This window comes from Aulostomus chinensis, chromosome 3, assembly GCF_037954235.1.
Source record: "Aulostomus chinensis isolate RoL2024-O1b breed Wild chromosome 3, RoL_Achi_v1.0, whole genome shotgun sequence".
NCBI lineage: Eukaryota > Metazoa > Chordata > Actinopteri > Syngnathiformes > Aulostomidae > Aulostomus > Aulostomus chinensis.
Window position 1 is genome coordinate 14296298 of NC_141322.1, and position 16739 is coordinate 14313036.

Consider the following 16739-nt stretch of genomic DNA (forward strand, 5'->3'; position numbering starts at 1 on the left):
CTGACAAACTGAACTTACTGCCAATGTATTTTGAAAAATACACAAAAAGGGTTTGTGCTACTGTGTGGATAATTTAAATTCAGTGGACTACAACATGTAAATATTCTGTCCAATGCAATTTTTGTTAGAAAATGATATCCTGGCTAGGAAAGGAAATGCCACTTGATTTCCATTATGAAATCATCAGGCTTAAAGGTCCCCCTTCACAAATGTATTAAAGGGTAACTTCACTTTTTCCAACCTGGACCCTACTTTCCTAACTCCTTTTGCCAAAGTGAGTGAAGGAAGTAACTATTTTTGAAGTCATTTCATCCGAAGGCAGAGCTGCCCTGCAGCCCGGAGCACGTTATAATAGGTTCCAATGGGGCAATGGCTACCGTCAAATTACGCCCACTAAAAGCTCTTTAAAAAAAACCTTGACATGCTCAGCTATTACAATTGTCGGACAGTATAACGGAAAGAAGAAACAAATGCCCGCTGCAGGTCTGTCTCCCTTTGTTCAAATTCTGATTTGTTCCCTTCCTTGATTAATAGCGGTCGTCCAAAAGCTGCAGACCAGGTCAGTCAGGACAGCGAAATGTTCGCATTAGTAGCCACAACTTAAGCACGTCCACATTAAAATAAGGAAGATGAAATTGTACGTAGTGGAGCCACAATTTGGAAATGAGCACACAAACCATAAAACCAATACATGACAATAAAGTTATTTATTTACAATGGTGCTTTATAGCTTATAGAAGAGGAGACAGACCAGTGATGAATAAGTACACTAGAGAAACAGCGTTTATGAAAAACTGAACTTTTATTTCTTTGAAATGCTTATACAAAACACACTTAAAGTTTAAGGCATATATTGCACAGACTATTGAGAAGTTTTTATATAAAAAAAAGGGACATCATCCCTCAGTCGGTAGGTTTAAGGCACAGCAGCCAGTCATACTGCCAACGGTCAGTCATGATTCACAACATGAAACATTTTTAATGCATTTGGCTGAAGAGAAACTACACATTTTGAGATAAATATCATGCCAATACAAAAAAAACAAAAACAAAAAAACCCCAGAACTGACCTAGAAGATATTTACATACATCACATTGGCTTCTCAGAGTGAGCGTAGTTTTGTGTCAAAAACTGATAGAACCCTTGTTATATAAAACCTGCCCATCTAATTCTTAGCCAGCCACTTCCAGGAACACAAGCCACGTCCGAATAAAAATATTACTTTAATACTTATCTCTCTACGTTATGTCCCGAGCCTGATGTGACCTGTGTAAAATGAGGTATAACTGCACATCAGCCTACTGAGTACCTGTAACGACGACAACTGAAAAGAACTGGCAGTAAGGGAAAAGACACACAAAAACAAAGTGGACATAGCAGGAGTGTTTGAGATTTCATATTTGCTCGAAACAAGAAGCTGGACAGACTTTCTGGGGATGACGGGTCAGTGCTCCGCAGTAATCTGACCAAACATCTCATTTCCTCCTTGCACATGCCAAATATAACCGCTTCAAATGACCACAGCTACATGACACTGGTAAACATAACAGTTTAAGATTCGCCTCACTATTCTGCTACAGTATTATTCCGAAAGGAACCCGACTTTCCACATGACGTTCTACGATGATGACAGTCTGCCATATGTTATGTTATGATTTATGCTAAGACAGTTTCATGGAAACTACAACTTTATTATATGAATGATTAGAACTCCTAGAGAACCCATTTCTAAAGCACGGATGAGAAAAGTTTATGCTTTTGTGCCTTAAAACAAACAAACAAAAAATCCTACAAGTATAATCAAGACATACCAATTTTCCAATTGAGACATTTGGAACTACGCTGACCTGAACCAAGGTTCCACATTGACTGGAAATGCTATATTCTTCCCACCAGAATACGAGAATCAGACAACTGAGAATTAAGCGGCTCTGCATGTCACAGCAGGTGTAAAGTTTCACATCAGGAGCCGTGAGTGTGATGTCATCAGTCCACCAGGCAGCACACCTCCACACTGAAATTGATTTCAGTAACCGATCCAATGTCACCTCCCCCTCTCCTGCAGATGCTACGTAACTGACCAAGGTCACATGAAAAAAAAGAGGAAAAAAGAAAAAGAAAAGACAGCTTTGTTTTTCACAAAGACGACATACGGCTCGTCTGTTTGGATATGACTATAGATCCGACATGGCACACAAAGAAAGGTATGGCACGAGAGAGATGAGGGCCAATAAATCTCTGCAGCTATAAAAGACAGGACGTGGGGTGGGGGTGGGGGGGGGGGGGCACACCAGCCTGCAGTAGGAATCATTCATCTACTATTAAACATCAGACAGGTAAATTTAACATGGGGGAATGCACAAAATAAAAGTCAGAATCATCTGAATTGCACAACTCTGGAGGACTAAAATGTTGGTGTGGGATGAAGAGAGGATCCTCCTCTACGCCCTGGAGGAATGATGACAGCAAACCCCTCTGTACATTCAACAGTACTGCTACCGAGGAGGCCAACTCTGCTGGTGCTGAGATGGACATCAGCTGAAATATACAAATAAGGAACATTTTTACCTCCTCGCTTCTAAACCGGAAAGAGAGAAAGGAATTTTGAAAATGGTATCAAAAACTGTATTACTATACCACTACTCTGCACAGTGGAATGTTCATTCAGAGAGAGGGAGAGCATTCGATTCCAGAACAGCATTTGTAATGATAAAAAGTTGCGTGTGAACAGCAGGTCCCTAAAAACACGTCCGCTGCTTTGTCCCAGTTCGCACGTCTGAGTCATTGTCATACATTGTGCAGGCACAGGCTTCCATGTCAACAGGGACCGGTGACGATACATTCTGGTATATACAGTGTTGTCCAGCCTCACTCCTGCCACCTACACGCAACCAGGTCAAAATCTGCAGCATCTCGTTGACAGCCTGACTCACTGGGTGCAGGCTGTGTGTTGTGGCCCCCACACTGTGGTGATGGGAGCCTTGATCACTTGAAGGGAGCTGGCTTGCCTGGTATCAGTGTGGACCATGCTCCAGACACTGGGCACCACCGCTGCACTCCTCTGTACGCTACTGCTGGTGAAGGAGGGCAGGGACGGGGGAGAGGGGTGGGAGGATGAGCTGGGAAGGTGAGGTGTGATCGCAGGTTTGGAGGACTTTGGGGCTGGAGCTGGCAGTGGAGTCGGCGCTTGGGCAGAAGTTGGGGAGGGATTCATGGGTGATGAAACTGTGACTGGTAACAACTGGGATTTGTGGAATGGCAGGTATATCGGGACTGCTCTGGGGGCTGTGAAAGAGGTGACAGCAGTCGAGGGAGGAGCTGGAACAATTGCTACAGTTGGGGTTGATGCCCGACTCGGAGCAGCAGAGGTTGAACTGCTAGCTGTGACAAGGACTGGCGACGGCACGAGAGCTGGTCTTGTGATGGGTACTGATGCACTTGAAGGACTCGAGACTGGAGGAGATGGAGCTGGGGCTGAATCTGGAGCAGCAGTTGAACCGACGGCTGGTACTGGCATTGAAGTTGGTGGAGGAGCTGGGCTGAGCTGGCTTAGGGTGGAGATGGGGACAGTGTCCTTCTCCAGGGGGCTCCAAATGACTTTAGTCTTGGGCAGGGGGGACAGCCGCGTGGCTGACACCAGTACCGGGGCTGAAACTGGTGCACAGGCTCCAGAGGACAGAGGCTCTGGAGCCTTGACAGAGGTGACAGATGACATGGGCACCGCCATAGCCTTCTCCATCAGACTCTGCACCCTGCAGGGATCCATGACCTGTTGGTTGTCCTCCGGGGGAGGGGTGGGACCCATGTCACTGCTGTAATCACTGCTCTGCGCCTCCAACCCTTCAGTCTCTTCTGACAGTTTGCTCTGGCTCTCCTGGAGTCTCTTCAGATTCTCCTGCTCTGCAGCTCTTTGCAGCGCTGCGTCGACGAGCAGCCGCAAGTCACTGAAATCCTGGGTGGGGAAGAGCTCGGGGGGAGTCGGGGGAGGTGTATTGAACAGGCCACTGGTGGGGCTAGCTGCCACGGTCGTGCTGGTGAGACAAGCCGAGTTAGTGCCCTGTTCCTCAGCCTCCCTCAGTAGACTCTGTGTATCTAGCTTCATCAGCGCCTGGACCGAACCCTCCTTCCCAGGATAACCTGCTCCAGTCAGAATGGCCGTTGCCGTGTTCCCTAGAAGACTGAGGTCCAATGTGGGCGCAGAGCGGATGACAGACGGCCGCTGTTGAGATGAGCCAGTAGAAGAGTGGTTTTCTGGAGAGCTGGCTCCACCTCCGGTCGATGAGTGGCCGTCACTCTTGCCAAACTTGCGGGAGATCTTGAACTTGGTGGGGTCTTTGCCATCCTTGCGAAGCAGGTCAGGGAGGAGGCGGCGACGTGCATTGATAAACCAGTTACATATCTGGGGAGAGACGAGCGATTTCTGACATTACAAGGGATCTCTGCTTACAGGGAACAGAAGTCACATTCAATCCAGGTTATGCTCTGTGACATTTCTGCTGGAGGGCCTGCTTTAGTACAGCCGTTGACATCAGTGAAATCTCCAGACACCATCAATTAGCTGCTCACATTTTGCTCAATCCCTAAAACTGACGCGAGGCCTGTGATTTGAAGTACCACCTACACATCATTTTTATCTGCATGTGCACGCCAGGCCTCACGAGACAGGCAGAGATGAGAGTCCCTCAGACAGCTGGCAGTAATGAAGGTCTGGGCTCAAATATGCTGAGCCACAGAGGCATTCCACCCTACTGACTACACAACAAGAACGACTCTGATGCTCGGGCCTCACGCTGATCTCCAATACCAGATCTAATGAAGCTTGTCGCCATGTGCATGCCTGCGTGTTGAGAAGGGAAGAAGAAACGTAGACTGTTGATGTCATAACATGAAAAAAAGGGGGAAGGCTGGGATTTTTTTGGGGGGGGGGGGGAAGCAACCTGACAGCTGTGTTTTGTTTTGCTTTCATTGTGTTAAATTTGAGGCTGGTGACAAATGATCAAAATCAGCATCACTTACAAAAACAAAAAATCTGGAGAGGGATGATGAAGACTGGAGCGTAAACATGCAAACCTGGAGTTATAACTTGAAATCAGATGGAATCACAGACAAAAAGGAATCAGCTGTCATAGGAGGGATTCGCCAGAATGTTGATGTAATTACAGAAATAAAGTCAAGGGTTCCCTGGTAAGTCAAAGCTTGCCTTCCATGTGACCCGAATGAACATAAAAGATGAGTGCAGACTCTACAGATGTCGTTTATAGCGGCGCTGCAGACAGTTTTACATTTCTTCCCATCGCTGGTGTAATCTTGACCGCTGCTAGAAAAGAGTTCTTGATTGGGTTTCATTCCACGAACCCTATGAAACGTTTTGAAAACTTTCCAACTGGACTGTTGAAAATTATTCATCCGTTGCTTGGTAAGACACCCTCGGCTTTCAAAATGTGATACCATCGAACAAAAACAACACGAAATTCAGGAAAACAAAAGAAAAACCAGACATCTGGGGATTTCTGAAAAATAATCTGGAACGAATTAAAACGTATTTCATCTGGCCATTAATCTATTCTGGCATACAGCTCAGTGTCAACCATTTCTACCACAGGTTTCAAGAAACAGTACATTGGTGTTCGGTAAAAACAACTAAACATTTAGGTTTAGTAAATGGATTTGAACAAACAGATTAGCTTGTGAAAACTATGAATGTGTGAGTGCGCAATCCTCTGTTCATCACAAAGATAGAAGACAAAAACCGCTGTACCTGCAGCACGGAGAGGTTGGTCTGGCCTGACAGACTGAGTTTCTCTTGCTCTGACGGGTAAGCGTTGAAGCGGTGCTCGTACAGCCAGCTCCGCAGAATCTGCACCGCCTCCTTGGGCAGGTTGCCGCGGCGACGGCGCTTCCCAAAGAGCCCTCTGCCTGACAGGTCGAGTGGGGAGCCGTCATCACTGTCCGACACAGCCGAGGAGTGCTCCTGCTCCAGGTGCCGCTCTTCTTCTAGGGCTGAGGAGGGGAGGGGGGAGGGGGAGGGAGAGGTGAGTTGTAATACATCTAAGCTGTCATTTTACCAACATAAAGAGGCCAGACTCTTTTTTTTCCTGCATTATCATAATGACAGGGAGGGGAGGGGAGGATATCTTGTGAATGGCTACACACTCAGAAACAGGCTTGCTTGGATCAACTTTCACACATTCTCTGAACACAGGAGACCCACTGAGGGAAAAAAAGCAATAAAAAAATTATAAGACAATCTTTTAAAGTTGCACAATTTAGACTGAGGGTTTGTGGTTGTGTTTAAACAAGGTTTTTTTAGGTTTCTACTTTATTGAGGCTGTTTTTTTGTGTATGTATGTATGTATGTATGTATGTATGTATGTATACATACATACATACATACATACATACATACATACATACACACACACACACACACATACACAAAATATATATTTATTTATTTAAATAATTTTTTTTCTCTTTTCCCCTCTCTCTCTCCGGCTGGTTGGCCACTGGAGGGAATCCCCCTTCAAAATGGAGCATGCCTGATCCCAGTGGTGGGCCACAGAATGCAGTAAATGTCTTTCTCTGTGTGGCTGGGTGAAACCTGACCCCCAGGGCAGTGCCTGTCTTCACAAAGGAGATTGTGTGCATATCAACATCACAGTAGCCAGTGGCCCCGGAATCCATTGACCACGTAGAGGAGGCCGTTTTCACCTCATGCTAGGAAGGCTCAGGAAGACAGCGGCGGCAGTTGACTAAATCTTTTGGAATGCTGCACTCCTCTGCACTGAGGGATGTGCCAGACCAAGGTATAGAAGTGAGCGGGGGAAACACTAGGTAGTGATGAACTTGTTCAGAGGGCTGCACAAATTGTGAATTTTTTTTAAGTGCAATTATTTTTTTTTACTGACATTGTTATTTTGATACAATTTTTAATACTGGAAGGAATTTTCAGTTTAAAGTTATTACTCTTCGTTATTTTATGAAAGACTTGATGATGATGATGATGATGATGTCATTGTTACGGGGATCAGTATCAAAAGTGTTTTCTTGAGGCCCAACAAATCTGCATCACAACAATGTTCATCTGAAAATCTGATGGTTAGTACAAATTCGCCTGAAACAAATATTACGCCTTCCTACGATTGGACAAATGCTGTTCACCGTATTTTGATTCAACTTCATTTTTCATTTGAGCAGCCCTACTTGCTAGTAAACAGTAAATTAATTGAGTTCCTGGATGTTAAGATGCATCTTTTAGGACTGCATGATATCGGCACATCTGTGGTGGATATCTGTCTTCTGCTTTGTGTTTTTATCAGTTGGTCAGAGCAGAGTTGATTTCCAGAAGACGGGGAAACAAAGCTGTAAATGCACAACTGTTACTCTCCAAATGTTTTAAAGCCAATCGTTACTGTGTCAAATTCACAATGAGAACATGGTAGTTGGTTTTTTTAGTACTTACAAAACCCTAACTTATCTTCTCAGGTTGCCTTCAGTAAATATGTTGAAAAAAGATCAAATGTCTTGCATCCCTGCTTCTGTTCACTGTTTTGAATCTGATGCAACTGCTATGCGTTGTAGGGGTGCATATAGTTTTGCATGCTGGCGTTGAGAGTGTAACACACAGGCTACGTTTATATTACCCAGTCGTGTCGTCTGGATTTAAAACTTCTTCACGATGCACAGCCTCAGTCAGGTTCTTCTCATTTCTAACAGTCTCCAGGGAAAATCGTGTACCGCAGGGCCATAAAGAAGCTGCTACACCGGCTCGACATTTTTTTTTGATTTATTAAACTCTATGTTGACATTTATTTCAACGCATATGTGACGTTACGTTCTCCACACATCTGTTGGTTAGCGCCGCAGCTCAGACAGATTTGGGACAGATGCTAGTTTGTAGCCATTTTAGCAGCTCAAGCTGTCAAGAGTACATTTCTCTTTCACAATATATTCCCTGGAAATGTTTCAGTGGGGATAAATATCAAGCAGGTGACGTGATTTTTTTTGAAAGTTTCTTTTAAAAAGTTGAGTAACCAAAAAAACACCCAACAAAAAAACAAAACAAGAGCGACTTTTGATCGACCAACAGCCCAAACTTCAGCTTCAGAAGCAACTTAATGTTTCCAATCTAAATCTGACCGTTAGTAGCCAACTTTTCACAGCAGCTGGCTTTGGCAAAGTGATAACGTCACATCTGGAGGACAACACAATAACGACGGATCCAAACGGCACACACCGAGGGACAGCTCGGTAAATTAGCCATCTGGAGCGCACAAAGGAGGCAGGCAGGAGCCCGCAGCCTCCCGCATGTCGCTCCGCCAGATGGACACCATGCCTGCCTTCCTCCCTCCAGAGATAAATAGCTGGCTAACTGTCCCTCCACATTCAAACACACGCTGCATTTGCTCGTAACAAAAAGCCCGCATACCAGGCAAAACCAACAGTAAAGACTCGGCGGGCTCGCAGACACACACTTTTGCGGGTAAGAAAACGTGAACAAGCGTGACAAAAACACACTCACCTCGTTTGAATGCTTTCATTCTTTGTTGATGGCTCGCTTGAAAACACGCAGCTGTCCAAGTTGATTGCTGTACAAAGCGTGCCCGGAGCCCCGCGACGGTTCCCACAACCGCACTTTCTTCCAAGACGCTGGAGGTGTTGCGCTTTCTTTACGAGAAAAAAAACACCAAACAAAACAAGACCCAACTTTCGCTTTTAACGTTCTTGTGTCGCGTGAAAACGTTTCACCGGACAGTCCGTTCCCATCGCAGCTCCAGCTCTCCGCCAGTATAAATGTTTCCTATTTTGTGTCGCTTACCTGCACGCAGCAGCGCCAGCTCCTTGCCAATCTTGACAGCCGCAGCTGAAATGGTCCCGCCTTATCCACAGCTGTCAACCAATCACAGACCTCTTTCACGCCTCTTTGACCAATCACAGCGTTCGTGGACAGCAGACAGGCCCCGCGTCATCTTGACTGAACCATTCCATTCAAAATAGAACACATTCATTGAAACAATGTCGTTTTATCGACTCGTTCGAAAATATTACCGTCATATCGACACAAGTCCGTCCATGTAGTGAAAGTAGACGTCATTACTTTCACACGAATAACCTTTATTTCCTCTATACGGCCACACAGCCGGGACAGGCTTTACGTAACATTGAGCAAAATGTTCTTGTTACATAAATCATAAACGGAGACTGGCGACCGCGTTTGACTGGTTCATGGCGTTGCTGGCCGAGATATTCCGAGTCAAAGTCGCCGAGAGGCATTTCTGGTTGATGTTTTGATACGTTTTTACGCTTTGTTTGACTCCAGGCTTGTGAGACTGGTGGGTGCTGCAGCGGGGACTCAGGAACTGAGATGCTCAGGAGCAAAGATGACCTTAATACAAAATCTACCTGTTGTAGGAACTTAAATCGGGCTTCTGCCACTGTCGTCTCAGGAGCACAGATGTGCTCAACACACTTGCAATGACTCCATTCTTGCGAGTTTGGAGAACAAAAGCAGACAACTACCGCCTTTTTATAAATAGCAAGTGAAAGAAAAGCCAGGAACAGGCTGTTGTTACCCTTCAGTGTTGCTGCAAACAGTTACAAAACAGTAAAAATACAACCATGATGAACTTTTTGACAAAGTACTATGTGCATTTTATTGAATCTTTCCATTAAACATCTGAACAGCCTTGAGTTTGTATAAATAAATCTACAGCATTGTAAAAGATCTGTTCTTATTTATAGAAGGTGACCTTAAGAAGCACAAAGAGGAAAATGCAAGATTATTAGTGTCATTTTAATATCAAATAACCCCTTTACTCAGTATTGCACATTTGTTACCAGAGGTTAGTGACAATAATATAAGTAAATCTCATACTTGTACATGAAAACCCCACGATATACACATCCTATAGACCAGTGGTCCTCAACCTTTTCTGAGACCCCCCCCCCCTCGCGCACCACACACACACACACACATGTTTTTCTCTTGCCAACACAGAAAAATAAACTCCATTTTGGCTTCAGTGTCTTAGATGTATTTCAATAAATGCACTCTCACAGTCAACGTGTCTACTTTATGGAACAACAATTAAAATAAATTCATTCCCATGTCACTGAGGTAACTAAGATTGTAAACATGTAAAAATAAAGAGTATAGCCTTTTTAGTATAAGGGGGACAGCATTTAAGAACACTTCATAATTCAAGGGTAACACAAGTTTCCAAATGCACACACTATCGCTCACACTCAAACAAATCTGTTGTTTCACTCTTACAGGTTTGGGAAAGTTAAAAAAAAAAAAAAAAAACTGTTTCCATCTGAAAAATACAGTTTTTTTCCTTTCACGCCAAATTTGCCAGCCCACAGAAATGATTTTACGACCCTTGTGGGGGGTCAGACCCACAGATTGAGAACCACTGCTATAGACTATAATACCGAACAGGTCCTATTATTTAAAATATGTGCTTGCCTCATAAAATAACAATTACAGACACTGTTTTTTTTTCTTTTGCTACATCATATATCTCTTGTGGTAGGAGCACAGGTTGTGCTCCTCACCCCATCCCCACATTTATATGCCTGACTCAGTAGAACAAAGCAGAGATGTTAATGAGCTTGTTTGTTGCTAACAGGCCTTTGGACTACTGTATGGGAGCAGATTCACTCAGCTGAGGTATACTCTCTTCCTCTTCGTCTGTCTCTGTCAGTTTTTGCAAACAAGGGATGCAGAAATGTGGCAAACGACGGGCAGCTTAAGGTTATGCAATGACAGCAATACTATTTTCGGTCTAAAACAAAGAAAAAAAGTGGCACAACAGACAAGAATTGTGATGACAAGTCCACCGTAATTCCTCCTTTTTATCTGGTTTATGGACGGAAACAGGTTAAACCAACTTTACAGCTGAGTTTCATGTAAAAGGAAGCACTCACAAGAGTGTGCTGCTGCCTTTAGATGACACAAAAGCAAACTCTCTTGGCGTGGTAGATCCAACTTTAAAGCCCAAGTCCATCAAACCAATGGGGTCGTTATCACCCTGAAATCAAAACGCCCCACAGTGCAGCTGTTTTGGATCATGGATAACCCCTACCCAGGAAATAGACCTAGGCGTGCCCCGGTGATATCGGCAGATAGAGAAGTGTGTATTGGAAAGAAGACCTGTTTAAATGTATGACTCAGCAGGGTTTTGGCTTAGAAATGTGTCAAATGGAGACAGTGAAACAAAATATGTGAAATTGTGTTCCTTACTAAGCACTGGAATGGCCACAGACAATGGATTATTATTATTTAAATATACAAAGGTCATGAAATAAAACCTGTTTCTTTCAACTGAGGGAAGAAGTTATACATTGTGACCACAAATGAATGATATAAAGGGAACAAGTTTTATCTTGTGGCCTCCACATATTTTTTGCCGCTGTGCAGCGACTGCGGAGCTGCAGTACAATACATTGCCCACAAATTGGCTGGCTTATGTATATATTTTGAATCACACAAATTAAGTACACAGTAAAAAGAATAGCAATAGATAATGAAAAATGTGACAAATTCATTTGGAACTTGTGTTTCAGTGGAAGACAGCCACTCCTCTTTGCTTAATTCAATAAAACAACTTGTCAGACAAAACTTTTTTCCAGGGAGTCAGTTTGAAGTTACACAAAAGACCTTTAGGTGCTAACGATGCCATCCACCCAAGTCAAATGGAGGGAGCATTGACAGCAGCCAGGGAACAGGCTATTGACACCCTTGAGCTTTTCTCCTAGTCATCCCCAGCAGGCAAACACAACAGCAAACAAAGACCCACCATCAAGAGAAAGCTCTTGCCAAGATAGAGAAAGAATGGTGGTCATTGGGCTTTTACAATTCAAATCCACCGGGCTGCTTTTTTTTTTTTTGCGTCACAGTGGGTGAGAAAGAAGCTAATTTGGGGGGGTGGGGGGGGGGACGACGACACTGCCACAGTTCCACTCAACTCATTAGGAAGTGGAAGTTTTGTTTGCTTACCATTTGGTAGGGGCCAAATGTGAGTGAAAGGCAGATAAACAACCGATGGAGGGCAGAGAGCCTCCGCTACTGTACTACTAGTGAAGAAAAGGTCCTCAGCGTGTCTCAGTCACGCAGGAGGGCAGCAAATCCAAGGATCTCTGATGATGCGAATACTTCTAAGTTGAATGTTTACTTCACAGTTGCATGTCTGGATTGAGAGTTCATCACGTATGCCCACTATTTTCCAGCCAAAGAGGAAACAGCCATTAAGGAGAGAACAAACCTAGCAGGTTTTTGTATATTTCAGGTTATATTTTATACACTGGGGTGTCACTGTAGGAACACGTCTTAAATTAAAAACAAATTTTTTTTTGCTTTTCAGGTACTCAAAAGTAGCTCAGAAAGATTTTCACCCCCTTGCGACTCAAGAATGTGGAAAGAGCCAACTGTTTCCTTAGCTAGTAAAATTGTTAGCAGCTCTAGATTGATGCTACCTTGAACGCAAACTGAACGACAGGGCCTAAAGTCAATTTTTTTGGCTGAATCAATGTATTTGTGGTCTACTGAGCAACTGGCTACGTAAAATAAGATGTGGACTAAAGCAGATGCTGCACCTAAGACTTTAGGTTTTATGGCAGTCGTGCTGTTTAGTAGCTGTCGCTGTTAGCCATCATGGCTAGCGCTTTCCGCTTTTGTGAGTCACGAATATGTGATACAGGAGAGGGAAAAAAAACATTGTCAGCTTGAAACACCTATTTTTGAGTATGTGAAAACCTGAAATACACTTTTTGGGTAAAATAACTCTTTCACTGAATTATATATGGATCTGTGGCTACAGTCCAGTTCATCTACGGTCAGCTACCTGCTGCTGGCTTCTAAAAACACGAGATGAATTAGAATCAGTGAATTCATCTTTGGCTTCTTCCGTTAACATAAAGCAAGGCAGCATTTAATAAATGATGAAAACACAACTGCGAATGCATGTAATGCTTTTAATTAAATAGTCTTTCTTTGAATAAAAAAAAGTGCAGGTACTTTGGATGGTGTTGGATGGAGGGAGGTGGTGGTGGTGGTGGTGGAAATGGTAGCAAAGAACTAATTTTGCTGAGCCAAGAGAAGAAGAACTGCAGTATAAAAATTAACAGCACACATTCTAATGTGTGTCCCCAGGAACAGTAACACAGCACTAGCCTGCGTACTCAACCACTTTCAACAAGACCCAGATTCGATCCAAAATGAGTAAAGTCCATAAACGCACTTGAAGAAGCATTGAAGAGACAGATGTAATTTAAAAAAAAAAATCCAGGTTATATATATATTCACATTATCTGCAGCTACAGCAATAATAATAATAAAAAAAGAAAAATTATGTTAATGGACCAGAGAAGCAAAAGAGAGAGAGGTACATTTAACTGATGTCCTGAAATCTTCATGCTCTGTCATTTGTATTAACGGGATGTGCTTTCAGTTAAAAAAAATATTAAAGCAGCAGAACTTTTAAAGATTCCCACCAGTGCTTTAAAATCTTTGACACAAACATTTTGAAGGACACACACAAGAGTTAATTGCTAGGAATTATATAAATACAGGTACCCCCTCCACACCTGACTCTCATTTTCATACCATAGTCCAAAAATATTCATAAGAACTTGATCTAAATTGAATTTTTACAAACAAAAAAGTACATAGAAAGTAAACAAATAAATACAAGGAAGACGTACGTATGTGTGAGTTTTCATCTTGGAGGCAGTGGATGTAGTTTGTGAGATGGCCACAAGGCGGTGGTGTGCAAAGCTACAAGGTGGCCAATATACTGGGGAGAGACGATGGGAAGCAGAAAAAAAGCATAACTGCTCAGCCTCTTTCCACATTATAGATCTTATAGCCGAGATAGAGGAACATTTCAAACAGTCTTCAGATAGATTCTTTAGGATATAATCATAATAACAATACTTCGTTAACATGTTTTATGATCAAGAAGAAAGCTTAGCTGAGGTTTTTAATGGCAGCCTCAAATGAGGAGTGTCCTGCTAAGTCCACAAGAGTTAAAATGTTTCATTTTCTATTATGATGAATATGTTTGTGACACCACCAGGACCAGCCTACAACTGTATGAGTGGGTCAAAAATGCCCAAATGGACCCACTTGAATCACTGGGAATTTAATCTCTGCTCCCCCATCCAACCTTGATCCTACTCTGCTCAGAGTAGCTCATTTGCATTGCAAAAGTCTTCCTCTCCTTCTTCATGGTATTTCAGTGACACTTATCTGTCCTATGATCTGACCTCATACGCCTCTTTGTCTCTCAGAGGCGAGTCTGGGCCTCAGGGACATAGATTTCAATGCTGTCTGCGCTCTCTGTGGCAGAGTTCTGGCGAAAAGAGGCGGCCTTCTTGGCAGCCAGCAGACGCTTGCGAGCCTCCTGTCTCTGCTTCTCTGCTGAGGCTGAAGAAGAGGTGGAAGAGGAGTCTGCGCTCTTCTCGCGGCCTAGCATTGGTCGACCTTTACCAGGCTTCTTTGATGCCGAAGGGGCCGCCTTCTCCGTGTCCTGTAGCGTTGGAGGGATGATAGACAGAAGGACAGCGATGAGAGAGAGGAGAGAAGACAGTGAGACGATGTAACACACAAAGTGCCTTCAAGAGCTTCTACTTCCTCAGGGAGGTTTGACAGACACAACTTTGACAAAGACATTACACCAGAGCTGATTATTTTGTTAAAGCTTCACATAATCCTAACTGGTTTCAGGTGATAAACAGAACATTGACAGTGTAGACAACTGGTAAAAGTAGTCAAATACGCATCGAGAGAAACAGTCATTTGGATGACAATTTCCGGACGTGAAATGAAACATGAATGATGGGCACAGTGGTTCAAACTGAAAGCACAATAAGAAGGATCACAAGACACTGAATCAATGCATTTACATCGCAAAGCAACACAAAGCAAGAGCGGGTCATTTGCAGGAGTTGAAAGATCCATGAAAACACACACACACACACACACACACGCACGCACGCACACACACGCACGCACGCACAGGACAGAGACATAAACAACGTAACTGACAAATACTCTGGTGGGACCATCTGTATCTTGCAAGCTCAAAAATGAGCTCTGCAGCTACGTCTGGATCACTGATCGAATGTCTAGATTCAGTAATCAATCAATCAATCAGAACTGGGTTCTAACTGCTCCTCTACCACCCAACAGTAACGTAGCCACCGACTGATGCTTATAGTTGATGACAAGACAGTGGCAGGAAATAACAAGCGTTACCATTAGTAGAATAAACACAGTGCAGTTACTGCAGAAGTGGACTCAGAAGAGAAGGATGCAGCTTCTCAGCGACAAGATGTATTCACCGTTCTTCCAACTGGATTTGACATGTTATAGCGTCATGTTTAGTTGCTCTCTTGGCTGAAGGAGCTTGTCTGAGGTCAGAGAGCTCCGGCAACAATTGTCGTTGAAGGAGTTCGTTTGTCAAAGAAACCACTCCGCCTGCTCATAGTGGTTCTGGATAGGAGAGGATCCAGATAAAGCTGCAGAACTCAACTTTTAAGCTTGTGAGGTTCAGAGGTTTCACCAGATTCAAAGACACAGAAAAACAAGCAAAGATATTTAAACAGAGACAGAGCAAACGCAAGACTACATTCTGTCCCTTGAGCCAGAACATCTTCGCCATGCTCCACAGCAACAAACACATGGGTGCATGCATGCTCAAAGCAGGGCTCTACCCTTAGAACACACCAATGCTCACGCCAGCCCTCTTTGAGATGAAGTTCTCCATGCATGCCTAAAGGGATCTCTGGCCCCTTTGTATTAGACAGGGAGGACCCTGTTAGTTCATCCCACGCAGGGGGAGAAGGGGAGGTAAAAAGAGTGGGAGAAATGGTGGTGGTGGTGGGAGGAGAGAGGCCGGTTTCGGCGGCTTTCCTACCCCAGCCAGGGCACTGGGCAGCAGGGGTGGGAAGTACCTTCCGCTCAGGGGGCGACTGGACAGCCGCAGATGGCACAGGCTGCCAGTCATTGGCCTTGAGATGGTAGAGCTCATCGAACTTGAGGCTGATGTCCTCGATGGACAGCTGCAGCAGGTCCCAGAACCCTGCCAGGTCCTGGGGTGTGGGCCGCGGGTTGGCGTTGACATTCTAAAAGTGAGTGAAGAATTAGGATGTTAAGTGTATGAAGCAGGTTACGCAACATCACAGTCATCCATTTATGTTATAGTACCTGAACACAGGTAATAAAGACACGTCAGAACACACAGCAAACTGGTACTGCGTACTTACTGGGAGACACAAGGATTCAGCTGTTTCTGTTCTGACTTTCTGCACAGTAGCAACAAGTGTCGGTCAGCAAGGTCACAACAAGTAGAGGTACTTTTCCTTCTCTAACACTAACCCTTGAACACGGGTGTTTGGGCACTCTGAAAGGGTCAACTCGGCGTTTCGACCCGCATCCACCGACCCTCCAAGCGACCCGAGTGTTTAGCGGCTCTCCTCAGCTCTGCATTCTGATTTTGTCACTGTGCCGGCTGTCAAGCTGTCATTGTGGAAGCTCCGGAAAATAATAACTAGAAAAAAAAAAAAATTGGGCTGGGCTGCGAGAGCTGCTCACTCATTTCTCAATAAAGTTTTAGCCTCTGCTTAAGATCAGTCTTCCTGTTGATGTCCCTGAGACTCTATTTCACGTCTTTTTTCAAATAATTTAGTGTATGATCTTAGGTGAATTAATCTATGCTTGGGAACTCCCACCAAT

General features: G+C 44.0%; 2 protein-coding genes across 7 annotated transcripts in view; both read right to left on the reverse strand.

The window, feature by feature from the left end:
- Positions 1 to 801: 801 nt before the first annotated feature.
- On the reverse strand, positions 802 to 8874 carry tgif2 (TGFB-induced factor homeobox 2). 2 transcript variants are annotated; one of them, XR_015112072.1, is made up of 4 exons: positions 8523 to 8813; positions 5760 to 6001; positions 2639 to 4400; positions 802 to 2539 (listed from the first exon to the last, which is right to left on the reverse strand). XR_015112072.1 is itself a non-coding variant. In XM_086198838.1 (4 exons), exons 2-4 carry the CDS (start codon positions 8539 to 8541, stop codon positions 2931 to 2933), a joined length of 1731 nt encoding a protein of 576 aa, XP_086054964.1. In that variant the 5' UTR covers positions 8542 to 8668; positions 8820 to 8874; the 3' UTR covers positions 802 to 2930. The 2 variants fall into 2 exon arrangements, 1 of the variants encoding a protein (XP_086054964.1); XM_086198838.1 differs by adding an exon at positions 8820 to 8874 and having other exon boundaries at positions 802 to 4400; positions 8523 to 8668.
- Positions 8875 to 9945: 1071 nt separating this feature from the next.
- Positions 9946 to 16739, reverse strand: part of dlgap4b (discs, large (Drosophila) homolog-associated protein 4b) — a 123226-nt gene continuing 116432 nt past the window's right edge. For all 5 annotated transcript variants that reach the window (XM_086198843.1, XM_086198841.1, XM_086198842.1 and 2 more), the window contains 2 exons: positions 15959 to 16129; positions 9946 to 14532 (listed from right to left, as the gene is read on the reverse strand). In XM_086198843.1, the coding sequence (XP_086054969.1) occupies positions 14290 to 14532; positions 15959 to 16129 (414 nt within the window). In that variant the 3' untranslated portion in view covers positions 9946 to 14289. The remainder of the gene's footprint in view (positions 14533 to 15958; positions 16130 to 16739) is intronic.

Excerpts from the sequence above, each read along its gene's own strand:
- tgif2 (XM_086198838.1), bottom strand. Across the intron at positions 4,401-5,759 it reads CCAACCTCTCCGTGCTGCAG|ATATGTAACTGGTTTATCAA; the intron begins GTACAGCGGTTT and ends GTCTCTCCCCAG.